At 41.1% G+C, this 21113-nt stretch overlaps 1 protein-coding gene across 1 annotated transcript in view; it reads left to right on the top strand.

Moving 5' to 3' along the window:
* ANKFN1 (ankyrin repeat and fibronectin type III domain containing 1) overlaps window positions 1-21113 on the top strand; it is a 66060-nt gene that overhangs the window by 23358 nt on the left and 21589 nt on the right. Inside the window, exons 7-10 of the mRNA XM_066200413.1 lie at window positions 10338-10435; window positions 11050-11140; window positions 14420-14527; window positions 20301-20400. Of these exons, the coding sequence (XP_066056510.1) occupies window positions 10338-10435; window positions 11050-11140; window positions 14420-14527; window positions 20301-20400 (397 nt within the window). The remainder of the gene's footprint in view (window positions 1-10337; window positions 10436-11049; window positions 11141-14419; window positions 14528-20300; window positions 20401-21113) is intronic.

Below are 21113 nucleotides of genomic sequence, written 5' to 3' on the forward strand. Positions count from 1 at the left end.
AAGTGCTTGCTGGGCTTTTAAGAACTGTTGTCTTTCACTAATCAGCCTTCCTAGGGTTCACATGTTCCACACAACACATACACATAAAGAAAGCAGGTTTTTTCAAAGAAAAAAAATTAAAAGTAGATGTTAAGTAATTTTGTCACACATGTTTTCTGTGGATTTCAAACCTGATTATTATTTTGCTTTTACAGTGAGTAAGTACAGATAAACCTTCTCTTACTGCATGATTTTTTTCATCCATTTTCCATAAGAAGTAGTCATAATAACGCTGTGATCCCAAAGTATAGGATAAGGAAGAAAAATGGACATAGTGCTGATCACTACCTGGAAAGGATCACCATGCAGTGAAAAATCTCTGTTTATATTTTATTTACAATTTTTAAACAAACATCTATATTCCCTTTTGAAGAAAAAAAATGAAACAGCTTGTATAACCCAAGTTGAGCAAATTTATTTTAGAGCCTGGAACTATTTAAGTTTGAAGAGAGAGGAAGAAAGACATGTTTGATGTAGCAAACAAAGCTAATCTTCTCTGTTTGGTTATAGCTGTGGATGCCAAGTTATTTTCCAGATAGTGATGCTGAGCTGTCTGGGCCACTTTAGCCCTTTTTACCTTTTTGTTTAGTTTGGTGTTTTAGCAGAGTATTTCATGTTTGTCAGAACTTCGCAGCTGCCTTCCAGGATTTCTTTTGGATGGAAAGAAGATTTTCAGTCAGTGTAGCTCTTTAAAACACAAAACAGGTTGGTTTAGATCAGGAAAGGAGTTATGCCTTGCTTAAATTTTGAGAAAAGGTCGTTCCCTGCCTCCATTCTTCCAAAGCACTTTGTGGTCCGTTTCAGAAATTTTTTTTTTGAATGAGAATAATTTCAATTGTCGTTGAGTCACAGTTTCAGTCCCGGCTGGATATGCAGTAGCCCCAGGATGTTTCTGTCACACGGCTGCATGAAATGGGTCAGTTCCAGTCCAGAACAGATCAGTACAATTTGCTCTTGTCACTGGAGTCTCAGCTAAGGGATGGGTGGGGCTGCCTTCACACTCAGGGTCGGGAATGAGGAATGAGGAATTTCTGGGCTCAGGAATGAGGAGCCCGGGCCTGTTTGAGATCTGCCCTGGAGCTCAAAAGAAGCCTGAATCTGGGATTCTCAGCTGGCTTCTCAGCTGGCTTCCCCCCAGGTCGATGGAAAATTTACACTGAACATTTCAGTGTGAAAAAACCCCAAGACTTTACAGGAGTGATGTAGAAATTCTGACTGTGATTCTGCCTGTTTCATTCTTGGGGGTAATCCTTTCACAACCACATAATCTCATCATTTTGTGTGGGCTTCTGCTTGCCCCCATGAGCACATAAAACCAGGAGATACCACATTTTTTAATTAGGTATTTGATATGTTTATCAAAAGTTAGCCTTCCATGTTTGACCAAGTTTGGATTTGTTCTGTAGCAGACTCCCTGCAGTGATCCTCAAAGACCTAAATATACAGATATATATATTGCTATATCTCTATGTATCCATAGCTATACCCATAGCTATATGTATCGTTCTCCACTTTGGTGACAACTATCTGCTCACACAGCGGTGTCAGAGTGGAAAGCAGGAAGGCTGTGCTTTCTTTGGTTCTAGAAGAACCCTGGTTATGGAAATGAACGCTTGTGCAAGCGAATCTTATGAAAACAAAGTGCTTTAATAATAATACCTCTGCCTCTCTAAAGTAGATGCTGTGTCACTGCTTGATTCTGCCCCAGTCCATAGTGGAACTGAGCAGCATTCTGCACATTGTCTTGAAACCCTTTCCACTTATTATTCAAAGTTTCTTTGTATATTTTGAAACTCATTCTTTCTTTCCTCAAAACAGTTCTTGCTCCATAAAAAGAAAAGAGAATACATTTCTTTGTAAGACATTTGAATTTATCCTGCTGAATAGGTGTGGTCTGATATTTTTTACAGTAGTTCATTTATGGCATTTTATTAGGTCTCCCGGGCACTTTATTTGCACGTTACATTTTGGTAGCTAACAGGACTGTGCAATTTGACTTCTATTTTTATGCCTAGCCAGTACAGAAATGTATAAAAGTTAAAACAAACCTTTCTATTTCTAGCTCCTGTCAATGTCTGTAGTCTGTGCTGGACTTAACAGAAAATTTAAGACCTTCTATTATTTAAGTTTGTTATGTATTTAAAATCACCTTTGAACATGAATCACATATTAAGTGATGGTATAATTAACTAATGTAGCTAATCAAACCCTGGTTACTCAGCTGAATCATTCTTTCCTCCTGCCTTGTGTTTTATAAGGATTTTGAACAGCAGTTCAGGATAAATAGCTCTGAGAAAACCCAGACACACAGGCTCTACTTTTGTCTGCCTTGGTTTCTAAGGAAAAAAGCCTGTATCATGATGCTGTTGAATTTTAGATGCTGCTTTGCCTTTTACATTTGCTTTTACTTACCAAAATTAATGAGTTTTGGGGGGTTTTTTAACTCCAGTTCATAGGTATGCCACAGAAGAGGTGAATCCCTTGTAGTCAGGGGCAGGACTGAGACTCAAGACCTTCAGCTTCTGTCTTGAAGTGGGTCCATGATTTAGCCGATATTTTGATTAATGGATTTGGGAGTGAAGACTCACTGAAGACTTCAATAAAACCAGAGTGTCTTCAAGGGGTTTATGGCAAAGTTTCCCTGCTCACAGCTTCTTAAGTCTTCTCTGGCCCATCATGGACTTCCCTGGACCTCAGACAAGCATCAAAGGTCTAGGTCTTATTTGCCTCCCCAGCCAAAGCCTGATCCTGTTCTAGCGGTCAGATCTGACCCCCAGAACAGATGCCTGTCTGTAAATCTGGAATCAGGCCTTGGGATTTGCTGCAAGCTCCTACCTTGTGTATTGAGCATGAACTGCAGGGTTTCCTGCATCCATGCATGAGTGCCCAGTTAGTTCAGGCATGAACACCCCATCAGTTTGTGCATGAGCACCCAGTTGATTTACTAACGAGCACCCAGCTGGCTCACCCATGAGCTCCCTCTTCACCCATGTCTGAGCTCAGCCACTTCACACCTGAGCACGCACTTGGCTCACTCCTGAGCACGGTGATGGGCATGGCTGGCAGGTTCCACTACCAGGGGCAACTGAAGGAGTGGGAGGAGGTCGGGAGAGGCCGTGTGCTGCTCACGACTCGCCTGGCTGTGTCCCGGTGTGATGGAAAACCCAGCCCTGGGTGAAAGCCACCGCAGAGGGAAGGGAAGCTGACAGTAGGAAAGGGGGAGTATAAGTGGATTAAGTTCAGTCTAGGAAAGATAGTGGGAAAGTGTTAAACGTTTTTTAAATTATATTTACTTTCTTCTCACTTTGAATGAATTATTAGAAATTCGTGTTAATTGGCAATAAATTAAATTAAGTAAAACTCCCCAAATCAAGGCTGTTTTGCCCACAACACCTGTCTGCATTGCTAGGGAAGGTGAAAGCTCTTTAAGTTACTGTAGAGATTAGTTTATAAGGACATAAAAGCCTTAAATATGGTTAATCAATGTCTATGCAGCAAAGTCCCTCTTTATATCACAGGAGATCTAAAGGACAAGGAGTGGAATCCCATCAAACAGATAACTTGAATTCGCGTCTGTGTGTTTCCTCCCTTTGCTCCCCACACTGTGCAATGCTCTGCTTTGCCTCCTACGTTGTGACAGATTACTTTTTTGTGTGCATTTTCCCAGCTGCTCATTATGAATTAGATTTTAATGTCATGTTTTGGGATGAAGCTGAGCCTGCCCCATGCACCCTTCACAGCAAGGAGCGGCCCTCACGTGCGGGCACTTCCCCCAGCTCTGGCTGCACAGGTCACAGGAGAATAACTTTCCCACTGGGAAGGGAAGCTTGCAGAATCCAAGCCAAGCTTTTCTAGGATGTGAAGCCTCTGCATAAGAACCCCATTTATTCTCCAATCCCCTCTCACAGTTCTACCACATACTCTCTCTCACTTTTCCTTCCATGGCCACAGTGGGATATGTTTGTCGTTTCAGGGCTGAGAAATAAATCTTGGCTGTTATTATAATCCATTGTAGCTTTCTAACCACTGGCCCACATTGGAAGGCTGAATGTACACCCACATGGCACATTGTCTTAGTTATTTATAAAATGTTAGTAAGAAATGTCGTTTTCACTAACAGAGGAAAAAATTTCCCTCTTGTACTGGAATAGCTGGCCTTATTGCAAACAGATAAAGAATTGCTGGCATTTAGAAAACGCTAAACAAATACTTCAGAAAAAAAAAGATTTCCTTTTTTTTTTAATTCTCTTGGTGAGAATTTTATTAAAATTCAGTAAAAATAGTATCTTATAAATCATTTATATAATGCAGATTTGCTTTAAGATGAACTAGTGAAACCATGATCAAGCAAAGATGTGTCTTTGGCACCCAGCCTGCTGTCATAATGGTTCCCATAAATGTCAAGACATAAAATAGAGTATTCTGGCTTGGGTCAAAGGAACATCCAGAAACAGGGCCACAAGAAAGGTTATTTAACATCATTGGTTATTGTTAGCAGGCGTAAAATGCAAAGGAGCCCAGAGCTGTTGGGAAGAAGATTTACTGCAAATAAAGTATTTGATTATTAAAAAAAAAAAAAAAAAAAACCCTCTGAAATAAATATCATGAAGATTTATAGCCATGGAAGTTCCAAATGAAGATGTGCTCTCTAGGAATAGTCTAGAGATGCTTTTTTTGGTGCTCGGTCTTGTACTGCTCTGTCTTTTTCTGCTGAGAGGCCCTTAAACCCCCCTGCAGCTCTCTCCCATCACACCACAGCAGTGCCTTGTTTGCCTCAGGTGGGCAAAGAGCTGCTTGTTCGCATCTTTTTTCATTCCTCTTCAGCTTTACTGATGCCTCTGCAAGGAGCCTTGGATAAGTTTACAGAAATAACTGAAATGATAGACAAGATCCAAAACAATGAACGCCAGTATTTAGAGCAGTTTGGAGCTCAGGTTTTAATTTAAGCTGTACCTTAAAAATCCACAGGCCACGACTGTGTTTTAACTTCTGCGTTTGCACAAACTGCTCAGTGCCAAACATTTGTTTTTTCCTAGTGGAAGCATTATGCTGTCAGTAGTCCCTACGGCTGGTATGATTTGTCTTTCTCCTACCATTGGAGGATTTCCAGATATGAGAGAAGCATGAACACAGCCTGAACTGAAAATGTGAAAAAATTGTGTTCCTTTCTTAAGTCAGGCTGGAAAGAACGGCTGAAAACAGCAAGGAGGAGCTGACCAAATACTACAAACAATGTCCTCCGTCAGAGCTGGTGACGCTCTACACCAACAGATTCCTCCTGCTTTTCACTAGTGTTCAGGTCATTTCACTTGTTCGATAAATATTTGTTGAAGGTCTTTCATCCTGATTTTATTCATATGAATGGCAGTGTTTTATGTCCTTAAATCCAGCTGCTAAGACATTATGAGAGCAAATCATTAACATTTTTTCATCAAGATCAGCAAGCAGAGAAAGATGGCATGAAGTGGTTTCTGGTGGTGCTCTGTGACAGTTTTATATTTCAAAGGAAGTTAATAAATAACACAACTATTTGTTTGGGGGCCCTTGGGAACACCAGATAAGACCACCATCATCCCAGGCCCTGGCCACGGGAGGAGGGGAAGGAGACAGAACCTTTGCTGCTCAAGCCTGCCTTAAAAGCTGGAGTGACAGAATGCATTGCCCAAGGTCTCTCAGCCCGTCGGTGGCGGATGAAGGAATAAAATCCAGAATTCCAGCTCCATACACTACTCTGCAGACCCCAACAAGCAGCAACTCCTGTCTCTCGGTCTAATTAATCTACTCAGCAATTCAGTAATTTAAGTGCAAGGAAAAACAAATGTCAAGACAAGAAACAAATTCTACTGTGGCTCAGGCTATTTACTTAACTCAGGAGAAGGTGCTTTCCTGAATGAATCTACAATAGGGTCAGGAAGTGTTTTGTGTCTTCCCTTTGCCCTTTATCTGTCTGTCCATCTCTCTGATAAGCTGTTAAAGGCATGCTCAGGATAACGGAAAGATTGTGAGTGGAAAAGAAACAGGTGAAAATAAACTTCTCCCTTTATTTTAAAGTGCGTGAATTGAGTGTTTGAAAAAAAAAAAAAAAAAAAGGAAAAAAAAAAACTTGGCCACAAGTAAGTTACATAACTTAAGCCAGTCTAAAATTATGTGCCAGCAATTTACATGAGTTTTATGTAACTGTTTATACTGCTGTTTATTTAAAAATTACTACTTATCTTGGCGACCGCAGCAACACATCGTGCATTTGCTAGCTCTGGAATACAGGGCACCTTCATTAAAACACATAGTCACCAATATATTAAACGCACAAAAAAGCCCTGCTCTGACATAACATGAAGTGTCAGATGGAAAGCCGCAACAGCAAAGACATTCAGCGTTCACAACAAAGCAGCCCTTTGGGGTGTTCAGAACAGGACTGGAACATGCTCCATCCTTAATTCACCCAACAGCTTTCAGGTCCTTTACAGCACAGTTGGTGCAGTCTACAAGACCAGCTCCTGTTCCTGGGCTCTCATAAAGGACCCTCTTCATCCTCAGCTTTCTATACTTGAGCATGTTTATAATTCAGCATTTACGTGCTGAGGTGAGGCAGCCTTTTGTTCTTTCTTAAAGTCCCAAGGACTCTAGCGTGACACAAGTGGCTGGAAATTTCTGTTTGCTCTCTCCCAGCACTCTGTCTCTCACAAAGGAGGCAAAGACTTAGCTAAATCTTCGTGATGGGTTGCTCAGGCACAAATTACGTGATTTTTAGGTCCAGATCCATCACCAGGGTAAGACCGTGGGTGAGTGGCTTTGTACTGGTACCAGGAAGAGCTGCAGGTACCCCACAAAGCCAGGCAGTGGGAGCAACACTGGCCTAACACATGGATTTTGCCCTTCTTTTGGGGCCTGTTGACTGAACAAGGTGCTTTACACCTCCTTACTTCATTTTCACTTCTATAAAAGAGGAAAACTGGTATCCATGTCCTCCTAGGAGGTTTCTAGCCAAATGAATCAATATAGCAGAATATTATGTATTATTTTTAGATGACCATTACAGTAGAGAGCTGAAAACTGGCAATGCAGAGCAGGAGATATAAACCTAGGTGATAAATTATTTCCATGGATTTGCATTTCTTTAAAGCTGTATCATGTCTTCTTCTTCTCACTTGAATCAGTAAAATCATGCAAGGAAAAAAGTTTGTTAAAATTATAAGTAAGCAAGAAAATTCCAAAACTTGTTATGAGTTACTTTATGACAGATATACTTTGAAATGAGGGGGAAAAGAAGGCACTATTCCAACACAGCTGTTGAAAAAATATTTATTTTTTCAGTTATGGAAATTTTTATTGAAAATGGGGGACGGGTATTTTTCCAAAAGTGAGGTCTTTAAATAAATACATTTGAAAATTAGGTTTTGAGTAACTTTGGATACACTATCTTGTTAGGTAAATATCCTTTAAAAGGAGGGTTCTCAACCATAACCATAACCTGATCCACAAGCTAATATCATATTCCTGTGTTTCAGTTACATGGGGCTCAGCCACCACTGGCTGAGCTAAAAAGAAATGCAACATGCTGGTATTGCTGCATAAGGAGAGGCACAGCTGAGCCTCAGCCTGGCAGCCAGACAAGGATGGGACGGCGGGGGCCAGAGGGCACCCTGGGTGCACCCTCAGCACCTCACGGCAGGACGAGCACTTGGTCACTCTCCCAGGGCAGCTGCTGTCCCTCAAGGGGCTGGGACATGCCAGTGTCACCCAGCACACAGGGGCTCTCTGACACCAGCTGCCCTGGGAGATCAGAGCAAAGCCCGGTGATTTACTGCGACAGAACCTCTCAGACTTCCCCGCTGCTCCTGAGGTGGCTTTGGAGACCATGTCAGCCTGCTCTCCCCTTGGAAACTCAGCGTCTCTCCCTGAACTCAGCAGCCTTTGATTCTCTCTGAGAACAAGCTGCCATGCTGTTGCTAGTCACAACACCAGTATTGTGGTGCTCCTGCTGGCCACAGGCTTGCAGACAGGTAGGATTGCAATCCTGCTCGGATTCAGCCATTACCTCCTCTTCAGACAGAGTGCCAACATCTCGAAATACTCGGAGAAGTCCTCTAAATGCCAAATGCAAGTGGAAGGGGGCCCACATCAAGGACAGGGCTGCAATGTTTATTTGTGTAAGCTACCCAAATTTAAATATGTCTCTTGAAGTACCAGTTCATGTCTGGGCAACCCCCAGTCCATAGGACAGTTTAAAATTTGGGAAGATCAAAAGCTGCTTAGAGCTACTTCTCTCACTCTTGGGTTTTGCTTTGTGCTGTGTGAAGTGTGACCCAACCACCGCCCCTCTCTTGGACACTTGGGCATGCCTGGGGATTCCAATGAAGGCAGGATTTTCTGGCAGAATCTGTCCTGAATGACACTGTCTTGCTTGACATGAATCCTTGAAAAGAGAAATGGCGTCTGAAGTGACTGCAAGCCTGTTGACAACACGTTCAGCAGTTTGAACAGGGTTTCTCCTTCTGGAAAACAGAAAACATGTCTAAGTCTGCAGCATGTGTACAGTGTCTGCAGTGATTTAATACACGAGTTAGAAACCTTGAAAATCATGGTTTACAATGGAAAGTCTGACAAGCCATCAAGTTCAATGTTACTTTTAAGTATACTCATAATTAAACTGTCAACAAAACCCTACAATATGGTACTGCAACAGTCTCTACATTTTCCTACTAATGTACAGAGATAGCTTCCATTGAAGGTGGCAGTAATTGGTTATTTAAAACCCACGGAAAACTAGAAAAATACACAGTGAAAAAATTCAATGAGAATAAAAAAAAACCAATCTTCTTTTCATTGCAGCAAACAAAAAAATGCTGCAGAGCATGCTGTGCATTCACAAACTGCAATCACAGAAAAGGAGCAATTAAGGGAGAAGGGAAAATGAGTTGTGTTATTGATACTTGGCTGTTTCAGAAAAATGTGTTGGCAGTTAAATGTTGTATATGCTGAACAAGAAATTCTCTGAAGCTCTTTTCTTTTAACATGTAAATACCAGTATGACACTGCCAGAAGATGAAAATTCCATATGTTGAAATTAGAATACCTGTATCCTCTGATCTGTTCTGAATTATCAACTCCAATACTAATGAATATACAAATAAATATACAAAAACTATTCTGTGAATAGTTTTTAGGAAATAAGGGAAAGCTTTATATTGAATTCTTTCGTGTAAATCCAGGAAATTCATGAGATTCCCCAGTTTCTGCTGTAGAATAATTCAAGAGATTAATTTCACTATGGTTTTGATAGGTTTCCCTGAAAGTTTGAATCTGAAGGTACAAATCCCTAAATCCCAGAGGTATGACTCCAGGATTAACCAGGATGGCACCTCTCATTAACAAGGAATAATTTAAGAAAAAAGGCTGGTTTCCTGCCTGCAGCAATCCATTCCTCATTTGCACATTTATTTTTTTTTTAAACCATCCAGCAGAATTTCGTGGTCTGCTCAATACTAGTTTATGTGAACAATTATTTTTGCAAGTCCTGAGGAAGAGTGTGGATGGAGAGCGGGACTGGTGATTCCATAACCCCTGAGCTCAGCAGGAACAGGAGTGACAGGAGCACTTTGGTGAAGGTGCCCATCGCAATTTTGGCTGAAGGAAAGATGGGAGGGGTCTGTCAGCCCAGCAACACTCAAATGCCTCTGAAAGTGGCTACAGCTTACCAGGTCCTGGTGGAGCTCTGTGACTGCAGTGACCAGAGCAGCAGCAGGCCTGGCCAGGAGAGCCAGAACCCCTGAAACCAACCATGAGGCTCCAGTGAGTGTCTGGTTCAAGGAGAATATTTCTACCCTAATTAGACAAGGGTAGTTTGTGGGCCTGAGGAGCCAAAAGGACTCTCTGCCCGTGCCCACCTGTGCAGATCCAATGCAAGTCCGCGCTTTTTGTTGGTTAGGATGTATAAACTGCCAAAAGGCATTAACTGGTCCAATTCCTTCACCTTCTCTTTTCCCCTACTTCACTGCCTTTTAAAGGAAAATGCTTAAATGCGGGCAATGGTGACTTAAAGTAATTTGCATTGCAGTCTATTTTTAAGAATTCTTTCCTGAAAAGTTTTTGAACAATATTTTGGTTTTGTCTCCCATACACAGAGATATAATTTAATTAATGTGTATTTGCTATACATTACTGTTAAGCATGACTTTTAGTATTCACATGGACTGGGAAACTGCTGGGAGAAAAGTTAACCTGTGAGTGATTCTAGTCCTTGGACTTCTTTGCTTGGACTGGTACCTGATTGATTTTCTCCTGCTATTTGTTTCTAGTGGAATGGAGCTCTTCAGAAGGCTTTTCTCCTTTGGCTGGTGAAATAATTATGGATAATCTTCACTCTTTGAGGTGCTCCATCACAGGTCTCAGGACGGTGAGTTCCGGAGGACTCATTTAGACCTTGATGGCCTAGTTCCCACAGTGATACAAAGACACGAGAATTGGCATCAGCGCCCCTTGGAAATCACTGCAGAGACTTCTAGCAACATGTTCCAGTGATTGAGCATGATAAGTCTGGTAGCCATAATCCAAAAGTCACAAAGGAATAGAACCATTTTTTGAGTTATCATTCTCAGGAGAAATTGGGAAAGACTGGAGCAAAAGCTGCTGTTTTCTGGATCACAGGATAATCAGTGTAGATCAAAGGCTCTTGAGAAATCTAGACCTGACTCTGATGACCAACACCTCAAATAACAACTCTTTCTCTTCTCCTTCTTCCAGAAATGCCCATGTTGATGGCAATCATTCTCGTTTTTGTTATTTGTCTTTGTACATCTCTTTTACACCAGACAGAACAGGGCCTCAAACCTTGTCCTCAAATCTTTGTAGTATGTTTAAATCCATCGTGATACATTTAAATTATTAAATCTATTTAAGTTTCTCACTGGAAAAAAAAAAAAACCTCTTTGTGAGGCACTGTTTTGCAGTTGTTCCAGCCAAGATTTTGAATCCAGTGATAGTTTTGACTCCAGTTGTTTCCATTTGCAGGGCCAGAGATATTACGTCCGTGTGTCAGCATACAACATGAGAGGATGGGGACCTCCATGCAAATCTACTCCTGAATATGCTTCTCCTTCAAGTAGGTTGGGTTTGTCTGCTCTCCCAGTTTGCTGAGTGATGTTAGAGTTGATGATGTAATTGTCATGACATCTAGGAGTGAAATAAATAATAAAACTCAACTCCTTCCAACACCCCAAAAATAAGCAAAATAATAATTCATGCATATTTATGTCTCAGCTTTTATTCTTCTCCAATCCCCTGACAGAAAATTGTTGTCTAGTCATCAACACTTTAAAAAATTAGAGATATTTTAATCTTCATTTCTCTTAGGAGATTTCTGATATACGGAACTTCATTTTTCCAGTACATGAATGGATCAAAACCTGGTTCTGAGCTGCTAGAAGCAAAACACTAAATGTTTCTCATATAGTTTTATGTTTTACCTTGCAGCATTACAGATCCCATTCACTGGACCATTCTTACATGAAATTCTCCAGTGTGGACACATACAGTGATAGAATGTAGCCTGTGAATGTTCCAGAAATGTCCAAAAGCCTTTCTTCCTTTTCCAACCTCTGACAGGTCTTCTCAGACTCCATTAAGGCTATGATTTGTCATTTGCAATTTTTAATCTATTATAATCAAATTGTATTGTTAGTTGCTTTTCCAGACTTAGCGTTCCCTGCCAAAGTGGCTCAGTGTATTACAGCTTCCCTTGTATTGATTAATACAGTAAAGTGGGACTTTTTCCTTTTATTGCATTAACACTAGTTTTTATTAGGCTAATGTAGCAATTTAATAACCTTGCATGCTAATGTGAAAAAATATAACAAGCTGCACCTACTCTCAGTAGTCATAATGGAGAGGGTTGGATAAATACGGCTTTTGCATTACCATTGTCCCATTTTGCTTCAATTTTGTTCTTGTGTTTTCTCCAGAACAATACCAGAACTAGGGTAAAGAAACATTCTGCTTGAGAACAAAAACGGGCTACAACCACAGGAAATAAATCTACTGTGGATAACTGAATAATTTGGTGATGTGCAATTACCTTGACTATAGCCAGGTGTAACTACACAGGACTTGGCCCCAGAAACCCAAAATTTACATCAGCTGGGGGACAGATTCCTTCACAGTAGCTGCCAGTTATTCAGCCAAATATGCCCAAAGAAGGAGCGCTCCTGGCAAGACAGGTGGTATTTAAGCCTGCAACTTTGTATGATGTGAATTTTGCTTTCAGCATATTGCATTCTCTTCCCTTTTTACAGCCCCCTGCTGTTAACCTTCTGAAATCTGACATAATTTGCTGGTTCCAAAGTTTCGGGGCGTGAAGGAAAAATCTTCCTGCAGATTTCAGTGGATCAGCACAAAAGCCATGGAGAGAATTCTGTTCATTCCCTTTGTAAAGTATCCCAGGATGTTAAGAGGACAGAAATTTCTGCAGTTGGTGGGTTTAGGGCCACATGCTTAAGCTTCACAGTAAGATCAGCAGAGCCTAAATACAAATCTTTTCATTAAATAACACTCACATTAGAGAGACACGATGTTATTTACCATTGCAGTTACTGGGGGCAGAACTTCCCTATTCACACAGTGCCTTCACCACTGGTTTTGAAAAGCAGATTTGTGCTTGGCAAGGAGGCAGCAAGCTGACGTTGCACCAGTGCTGCATAACAAAATACAGCCCTATGCTAAAATTTAAATGGAAATACATTAATGCTCCACAAAGTTGTCTGCAACAGCAGCCACAAGAATGTGCAAGGGAAAGGAAAGCTTCAGAGCCTGATGCTGATCCAGGGCAACAAAGGTTGGTGACACTCCTGGAGAGGTGTCTGTGTGTGATGACAGTGAGCACTAGCACTTGTCCTCCTGTTTCCCCCACACACTGCAGCAGCCTGGATGGTGGTGGCCAATGTCGTGCAGCTTCTCTGTGAAATCCCAGCAGACAGAAACATTTCTAGGTTTATTCATTAGCCGGTGAGTGATGGACAATGAGGAGAGCTGGTCTGGTTTTAGTGTCATTTTTAAGGTAGTCAGCAATCTGGAGGTTCAAAAAGTTTGGAGATTCCTGGGACAGAGAAATCAGAATGTTGTTTGAAACTCTACCAGTCTGATAACACCAAAGCACTTTGAGACTGGTGAGTTCCAGTTGGTCCCTCCTGGCCGCTCACGGGAGCTCTAAGGACATTTTCCCCACACAGAGCAGAAAATGCAGCTGGCCCTGATGTCTGCAGGAACAGAGCACACAGGACAGCCCCTCTGCGGCTGTCACACTGCCCACAGGCTATCAGGATACCAAATGTCTTCTCTTTCCAGCTTTTCATGGGGCTTACTCTGGCTGCTACACTAAATGTAAATAAACAGGTATTTATATCCCTGGCATAGTGAGCCCATTGGAAGGAATGCTTGACTCCAGACTTGCACTAGAAACTGGATCTGTATATTTAGTGAGTGAGCAAACTGCTGGTGGCTATGAGTACATACACAGCCCCTGTGCCAGCAAGATGGGAGCATGTCTCCTGTGCAGACAGATCTCTTAATACCTTGATCCACCATTCCTCTGGGCTTGGAAATGGGTGCAATGCGCTTTTCTCATTATAATCAAAGTATGAAAATAGCCAAGTCTGAAATTCAAGAGCTCCTTTCTGATACACACAGATTCTTCCCATTTGTGATGAGTTTGGTTTTTTTAAAATAAAGACTGAGATTCTCATTAGCAGCAAGTGAAAACAAAGTCTGTTGGTGGTTGAAGGTGTGTGGGACAAATGCAGCAGGTTCTTGCCTCAGGAGTGCAGTGCTGAGCAGCCTGTGGGCTGCGGGGCAGGGACTGCCAGCGTTTGCTCAGGCCCCTTCTGGAAGCAGATCTCCAGAAGTGACTTTACTGCAAGCATGTTTCTCTGGCTACAGGGCAAGCTCTGGGTGTAGGAAGATGTTCATTTCTGCTTCGCAGAACTGTAGGCGAGTTGTGGAGCCTCCTGGTGTGAGAAGCAGTGGCAGAAGGAGCACTGTGTGGCTTTGGGGAGGGGTGAGTGTCAGGACAGGCCGACAGTGACTGCAGCCCCGACTGCAGCACCAGAGCTCATTCATGGAGAGAAAATAGCCATTGTCAAGTCAGTCACTACATGAGCTGCTCAGAGCTGCTTGTGAGCTCTTTGTTAATAATCATTATGATTAATTACCCAGCTGGCGCAAGGCAAAGAAAACTCAGTGTACAAGAAACAACAGACTTAAAAACGACTCCTGCCTGCTGAGATGTTAAACTCCTCTAGAGCCAAGAAGTACCAGAGGCAAGAAAATATTTTTAAACCCTCTCCTGCACCTTTGTGTTTCACTTCTGTTTATTTCCTTTGTTCAATAGACTGGAAAGACTGCAGTGGAAGAGAGCCTCGGCACAGGGGACACACGGAGGCCCTGGAACGCCTCCTTCAGCAGGTTCGAGCAGCTCATCAGCACTATAATTGCAGAGGTAAGGAGAAATATCTGTGTGGTAGGGCACCAGCTGAAGCCTCTGTGGCGCCTGTAATTTTAGCAGTTTTCTAACTAGGTCATACCTTCTCATTCATCAGGAAAAGAAAGATATTAATATTGGCCCATCTGGAATCACTTTAGCACACTATCTCGCTCTTAACCCTTGAAATTAGTTGGATGAAAACATCTGAAGGCTGCAATGTGCACACACACAGGCACAGGCTTTCTCCCTCCGTATCCTACACGCCTATTGATTTGTTTTTCCCTGCAAATTAATTTCACACAGGATTCCACTGAAATGTTTCAAGGAGGGCTTTTTTATTTTCACATATAAAGAAACAGTTTAGACAGTTAACAACTGGTTTGGATCAAAAGGGAGGAATTGGCTGCCTCCAAATGGAAGACACTAAGTGGATGTCATGCCAATCCATAATGAAAAATACTTGCACAATGTAACAGGAAGATAAGACTGCTACATTTCAAAACGGAATGGATCGAAACTAGGAGAGAGTTCAAATCCCAGCCAATCTTCATTCATGAGAAACAGACTGTGCCTTTAATAGCTCAAGAGCCAAGGCAGGCAACAGCTTGGCATTCTTTTTAGAGCCTATATAAAAACTCCTGTTCTATATGGGTTGTTGAAAAATACTATTTAATTTTTTAAAATAAACTTCTAACTGGAATAACGCTTCATTGCAAAGGGACTTACTTGAAATGGCAAAGTAGACTATCATGAAGTTTTCATTTTTCTTCACTGCTCTGTCAAGTCGCATCAATAGATTTAAAATCATAGAAATACTTTGAGCTAAAATGATCTGGCTGAAATGAAAAGATGCAGCCTTTGTTCTTTACGTGCAAATTTGTAACCATCACACTGATCCAGGGTCTGACACAACCCATTGTAACCATAGCAACTTAAACTATTCATCTATGATGCTTGGAAAGGGAAAGGAGATATTGCAAGAAAATGTTGTTTCTCTAATTAAAATTCATGCAAACATTATCACTTGCAGGTGGTCTTGGTATTGAAAATACAGATGATGTGCTCTATCTCTTACATGGCTTTTTGTGCTATTAAAGAGGGCTTTTTTCATGGTGCAGTTTTTCCTTTCTGGTGTCAGTGGCTATCTCAGCTCTTTCAGGCCACCTTTCCAGTCAACAGGGAGTAAGTGATGGAACATCTGAAAATATTCTTAGTATAAATTGTTTTAGTGACATAGCAGCCCAGAACAGAAGCAGTTGTAAACATCATGCAGAAAATCCCTCCTTTTGACATTTTGACACCAGTGCCTGGTTCTTATAAAATTCCACTGCTCCTGAAACGAACCCCAGTCTCAAAACTGAGCACAGACAACTCTGTTCTTGATTTCCTAACACCTTTTCCTTTAATAATAAATAGCAATACAGAAAATGTGTTTTACTCCGAACATTTTCTTCTATGCCTGAAAGGCTGTGGGACCTCACATGGGGCAGTTCCACACTGTGGAGTCAGCTTGAGCAACACCCTTGCCTCCAACCAAATAAAAATCTCATAATTGCTTGTAATGCTAGCATTACACAGTAGTATATTTTGGATAAATCAGGATGGCATCATCATAGGAGAAACTTTGGAACTTGCCTTAAATATATGATGATGTCAATCCCTTTAATTTCACTAATATGGTAAGGAATCAAAACAAAGTTTGCAGGAAAAGTAAGAATTATGATGTCACTTTGACTCAGAAATTTCATTCTGATATTTATCAACTTCAGTGGAATCTGAGGAGTTTGATTAAGGATCTGAGATAAGCCGCTGTATATAAAAGCCCCAAATAACAGTTTTCACTTCATGTAATACAGAGGCTTGATTTCTATTCTTAATTAATGTAAATTAGCACGATTGACTGACAGGGTGGAAGTCAGCATGGCCCTGCTATTTACACACAGGCTGAGGACCTGCCCAGGCGTTTTTCTGCTCTTTGCCATGATTCCCTTTACCACATTCTGGTTAGTGCCAATCTTGTGATCTCTGTTTGCCCCATTTGTTGTAGAGCTGTCAGTAAACAGCTGGACATTGTTTGAGGAAGATCCCCGAATCTGCCTACAAGAGCTGTGAGAGCAAAATCAGGCTGTGCAGGAACTAGAGCTCAGTGGGAGCAGAGCTGGGATCAAACCTGGTGTCCAGGCACCTTGACTGTTCCCACAGCGATTCCTGCGTGGAATGTCCCACTCATGCTGCTCGGGGCAGAGCGCAGGATGAGTGACAGGAAGGTGGAAAAAACTGAGAGTAATCAATCGAAATGGCCTGAGAGTATCTGAACAAGGCAGGCAAAAGCCTCAGAAGCCAGAGGGGCTGGAGGACGAGGCTGTGTGCTGCTGCTGCTGTGGGATCTGGGAGGGGACATTGCCCACATTCCAGGCAGATCCTTTGCCCAAGTCTGTTCATTCAGGCTCTGCCTTTTGCCCTGTGCTTTGCATTGCAGGGGCTGGGGAAAACAAGCTTACAAAAATACCAGGAAGAATATACTGGAATGTACAGTGAGTTTAAGAGCTTTTGGAATTAGATCAGCTGTTGCTTTTGAACCTGCTCTGTGATATGATGAAATCTCCTAGGGAATTACTTAGGAAGCTTTGCTTTCATATGTTTAATCTTCTGGAAAACCCTGATGATTACAAATAACAGTCATCCATTTGTCTTCATAATACCATGCTACAGACTACCATAACTGAGTTACTACAATTTTATTTCCTGGCAACACTTCAAATATATTTTTTAAGTTTTTTTTTTTTCTTGTAGATCTTTCTTTCTAAACAATTCAGAGTGGACTAAGTAATTGTGTGACACTTCATTAGGAAAGGAACCAACTCTTCAGGAGAATTCTTACCAGATATTTTTCCTTCTGAAATTCAGTTGAAATGTATTTTACTGGACAAGTCAGAGGTGAAATAAAAATTTGACTCACAAGCAGCACACATAGTTTTAATTGCATTTAGCCAAGAGAGGGATCTCTGATTCCACAGGGCATTTAAGATGTTTAGATTATAATTCTGTGTGAGAATATACAAAAGTAGACCTGAGAACCAAGCTACAGACTGAGAAGTTCAGGTCAAGAATTTAAGAAGAGACCCCAGATGCACACAAGCTTGAGGAGGCAACGTGGTTCTTGTTCTTCCAAGAGGCTGCTTTTAAGTGTGGGTTGTATTCATGTAAGAAAGTGCAAAGAAATATTTATACACCCTCTACCTTCGAAGAGAAAGGCTGCCAATGTCATAAATACACCTTCTTATTTAATTGCCTATTTCAGTCCAGGTTTGAATGCTTCTGATCTAAATCTAATCACTGGGAATTCTCCCATCTTGGCTGCTATGTGCTCACTCCCAGGCTTCTATTAAAAGAGCTCACAGCTCAGTTGCTGTATCATTTGTTAATATAAACTTACTGTGTTGCTACTGATGCTTTTCCATGAAGGTTACTCTGTGTTATTTATTAGTTAATTAAGTAACAGACAAAGTTCCATTTCCTGCAGATCCAAATTATCCTCTAATCTCAGCTCCATGTTTTCTGGCTTCTAGACACACAATACTGTAAAACAGAAGCAAATGGCAATATAGGAGAGTTTACAGTCTCCATCTAGTTTTACATTAATTCTTTTGCTGTTGGCTTCTGCAAAGCTGTGGACTAAACCCAAACCACTGAATCGACCAATAACGTATTTTTCACTTGTAATGTGCCCTCTTATTTTAGTGCTGCAGTCTCAGGGTGTTTTATACAAAATTATGTTGCTTTGCCTTCAGTAATTTCCTCCTCCATTCCCTCTGTGTTGATGGAGGGAATACAGAAGAAAATAATTAGAATGAAATTTATATTCCTAAATTGATCTTAACCTTGAAACAAGGAAACAGTAAGATAGGACTTTTCATGCAGCAGTTGGTTTACATTACTGCAATACACTGAAAAAGGTTCTCAGTAAAATAACCGTTATCTGAGGAGATATGCATAGAAATACAAAAGAACATTTTTGGAAGGAGGAGAAAACAAAGGAGTAGTCATGGATTTGGATGAGTCTGTTTAAGCTGGAGAGCGCATTGGAGAATATGCCAGGGAGAACAAGTTTGCACTGGAAAGACAATGGATTTGATGATCTAATAAGTCTCATGCATCTGAACTGTATGATTTCACCCCCAACAGAACCTTGTTCTCTTTGTGCTCGCTGTTCCACAGAGCAGTAATTATTGCTAATAATGTGTCTGTTTGCTGGGGCTTTCAATGTGCCAATCGTGGTGAAAATTTATTCAGCATTTAGAATACGCTGAGCACTTCCACAGATGGGGTTTTGGAAACAACAAATTTAGGTGTTCTTCAAATATTCGAGACTAGAATTCACCAGGGAGACACAGACAGGCACCTCCTATTCTGCACCAGAGGTAAGTGGGAAATACTCTGAGAACACCTAAGCAGATGATCAGCAGCTTTCAGCAAGTGGCTCTTCAGGAGTCATGTTTTTTTCCCACTAGAGAAGGCTATTCCTCAATATGCTTCACACTTCAGTCTGGCTGGGGATCCATGCTTCATCCAAATAAACAGTCAGATCCTGGAAAAGTGAGATGCACTTTCACAGTGACATTTTTGTCTTGTCTTTCTTTTCACATCACAGCAAATATCTGAAGAATTTACTGCATTTTTCAAAGAATTCCTTTTGTTTTTCTACAACAGCATTAAATAGCACAGACATTGCAAAAACCAAAACCAACCCCAAACAGTGTTAAATGCCCAATTGCTTCCCAATCCAGATATGAACAACAACTGCCAGTACATTATAAAGTCCTGCATGTCCCTGATTGCCATCTCTTGGTGTCCCCTCCAAACCTGCTCACAGGCACGTAGGTGTTCACAGCTGCTACACAGAACTCAGGGCTTTCAATGCCCATGGGAAAATATTTCCTTGTCTTTCAAGGCCATGCATGAGAGAAGGGAAGACAATAAGTCAAATTCATCAAAAAAGAATGCAATGTGTAAAAATTTAACAGGATTCTCTTTGAACATTGGGACGATCTCATAAAATTCTTCCATTGGAGAGCTGGCCCAGAGATGCTGGCAGGCACACAGCGGGTCTCAGTTTGACGTGAACAAAAGAGTTTGACACCTCCTCCTTGGACTCCAGATTACTAGGGAGCAAAGGTAGCTGTGGAAGCTCTGAGGCAATACATGAGTGGAAGTTGTTGTGATGGAGAAAAAAAAATTCCAAACAAGAGTAGATGCATTTAATGTGATATACAGAGAGATGAGGGTTAATCTTGTCTCCTTAAAACTTTTCCTTAGGTTATACTGGTGATGCTGGAATGTCAGTGTTAGCCAGGGCACCAATTATTCACTTCTTAGAAGCTTAAGCTATGTGTGGTACGAAATTTAGAAATTTCAACACCCTAAAATGTTGACTGATTCAAATCCCTTCTCGGGTTTTTGAGACCACTTGCAAAATTCCCATCCTTTCTGAGCGTTAAGAGTGTGTAGGGCTGGTTCAAGCTTGCCTCAGAGAAAAACAGCTTTATCTTGTCTGAGTTTGCAGCAAGTCTGCAGGCAAGGAAATTGCGTGCTGCCGTGTATCACTAAGTTAATGAAAACACCATCAAGGGGTTGCATTTGAGCATCTCTCTAAATGCTGTCTTTCGAAAGGAATGTAGTGGGCACTGACTGAAATTTAGTGCTGCGGTTCAAGAAACAAAAGTTTTTTATGAGACACTAACTGAAATTTAAGAGCTGGGTTGGGTTTGCTTCTTTTTTCCCATTTCAGAAAGTTCTAAATTACAAAACGCTGGTCGCAAGCAATCGGTTTCCAGAAGCCTGAAGCACCTTTTCCATTCATCAAACAAGTTTGTGAAGACTCTGAAACGGTTTGTCATTCCTTCTATGTTCGAGACATTCTGAATTTTGGCAGTTGTTGTTCTGTATTAGAGAAAGGCACCTTAGAAATATGTGTGAATATGCCACCACTGATGACACACCAATTGGTCAGAATGAACTGACAAAATCACAGATGTGTAAGACTGGTGCAGCTGACAGGGGAAAAAAAATGCTCCAGCTCCTACTGAAATCAATAGAATTTTTTCCTTGTTACTTTTGGAAGTGGATTCAAATTGTTACAGAGTGAAATATTCTGTGCAAATACGGAGCTGTTTGAAAGCACTATCTCTGTTGCTGTTCTTTAATGAAACTACAACATTTATTCATTAATAATATAAAGAACAGAGCTCAGATAACATTTGAATTGTCCACTGGCAACAAGCTACACACATAGAACTCAGACATCCTCAGCTGGGTTTGCAGCCCACTGTGACCCAATTCACAGCCCTGATAATTTGTTTTAACAAATGGAAGTTACTTATTCTGGATTGTTTCTTCTTTCATTGCCAGGAGTGTTCAATTTGCATTTTTTTTCTTTGTATTTTGATAGGAGTGTGATTCTTTCAGAAGAGCTCTCCAGAGTCTTTAAATTCCCTGCAGTAACTACTTAACATATGTAACTAATTGTAAGGGTAAATATTGAAAGGAATGATCTCTATAAACAGGTTTGCAGATATGTTGGCCAAATTACACTCAATTATAC

This window comes from Chamaea fasciata, unplaced genomic scaffold (genome assembly GCF_029207755.1).
Source record: "Chamaea fasciata isolate MVZ Bird 193981 ecotype frontalis unplaced genomic scaffold, bChaFas1.0.hap1 SCAF_19, whole genome shotgun sequence".
In the NCBI taxonomy this organism is placed as follows: domain Eukaryota; kingdom Metazoa; phylum Chordata; class Aves; order Passeriformes; family Sylviidae; genus Chamaea; species Chamaea fasciata.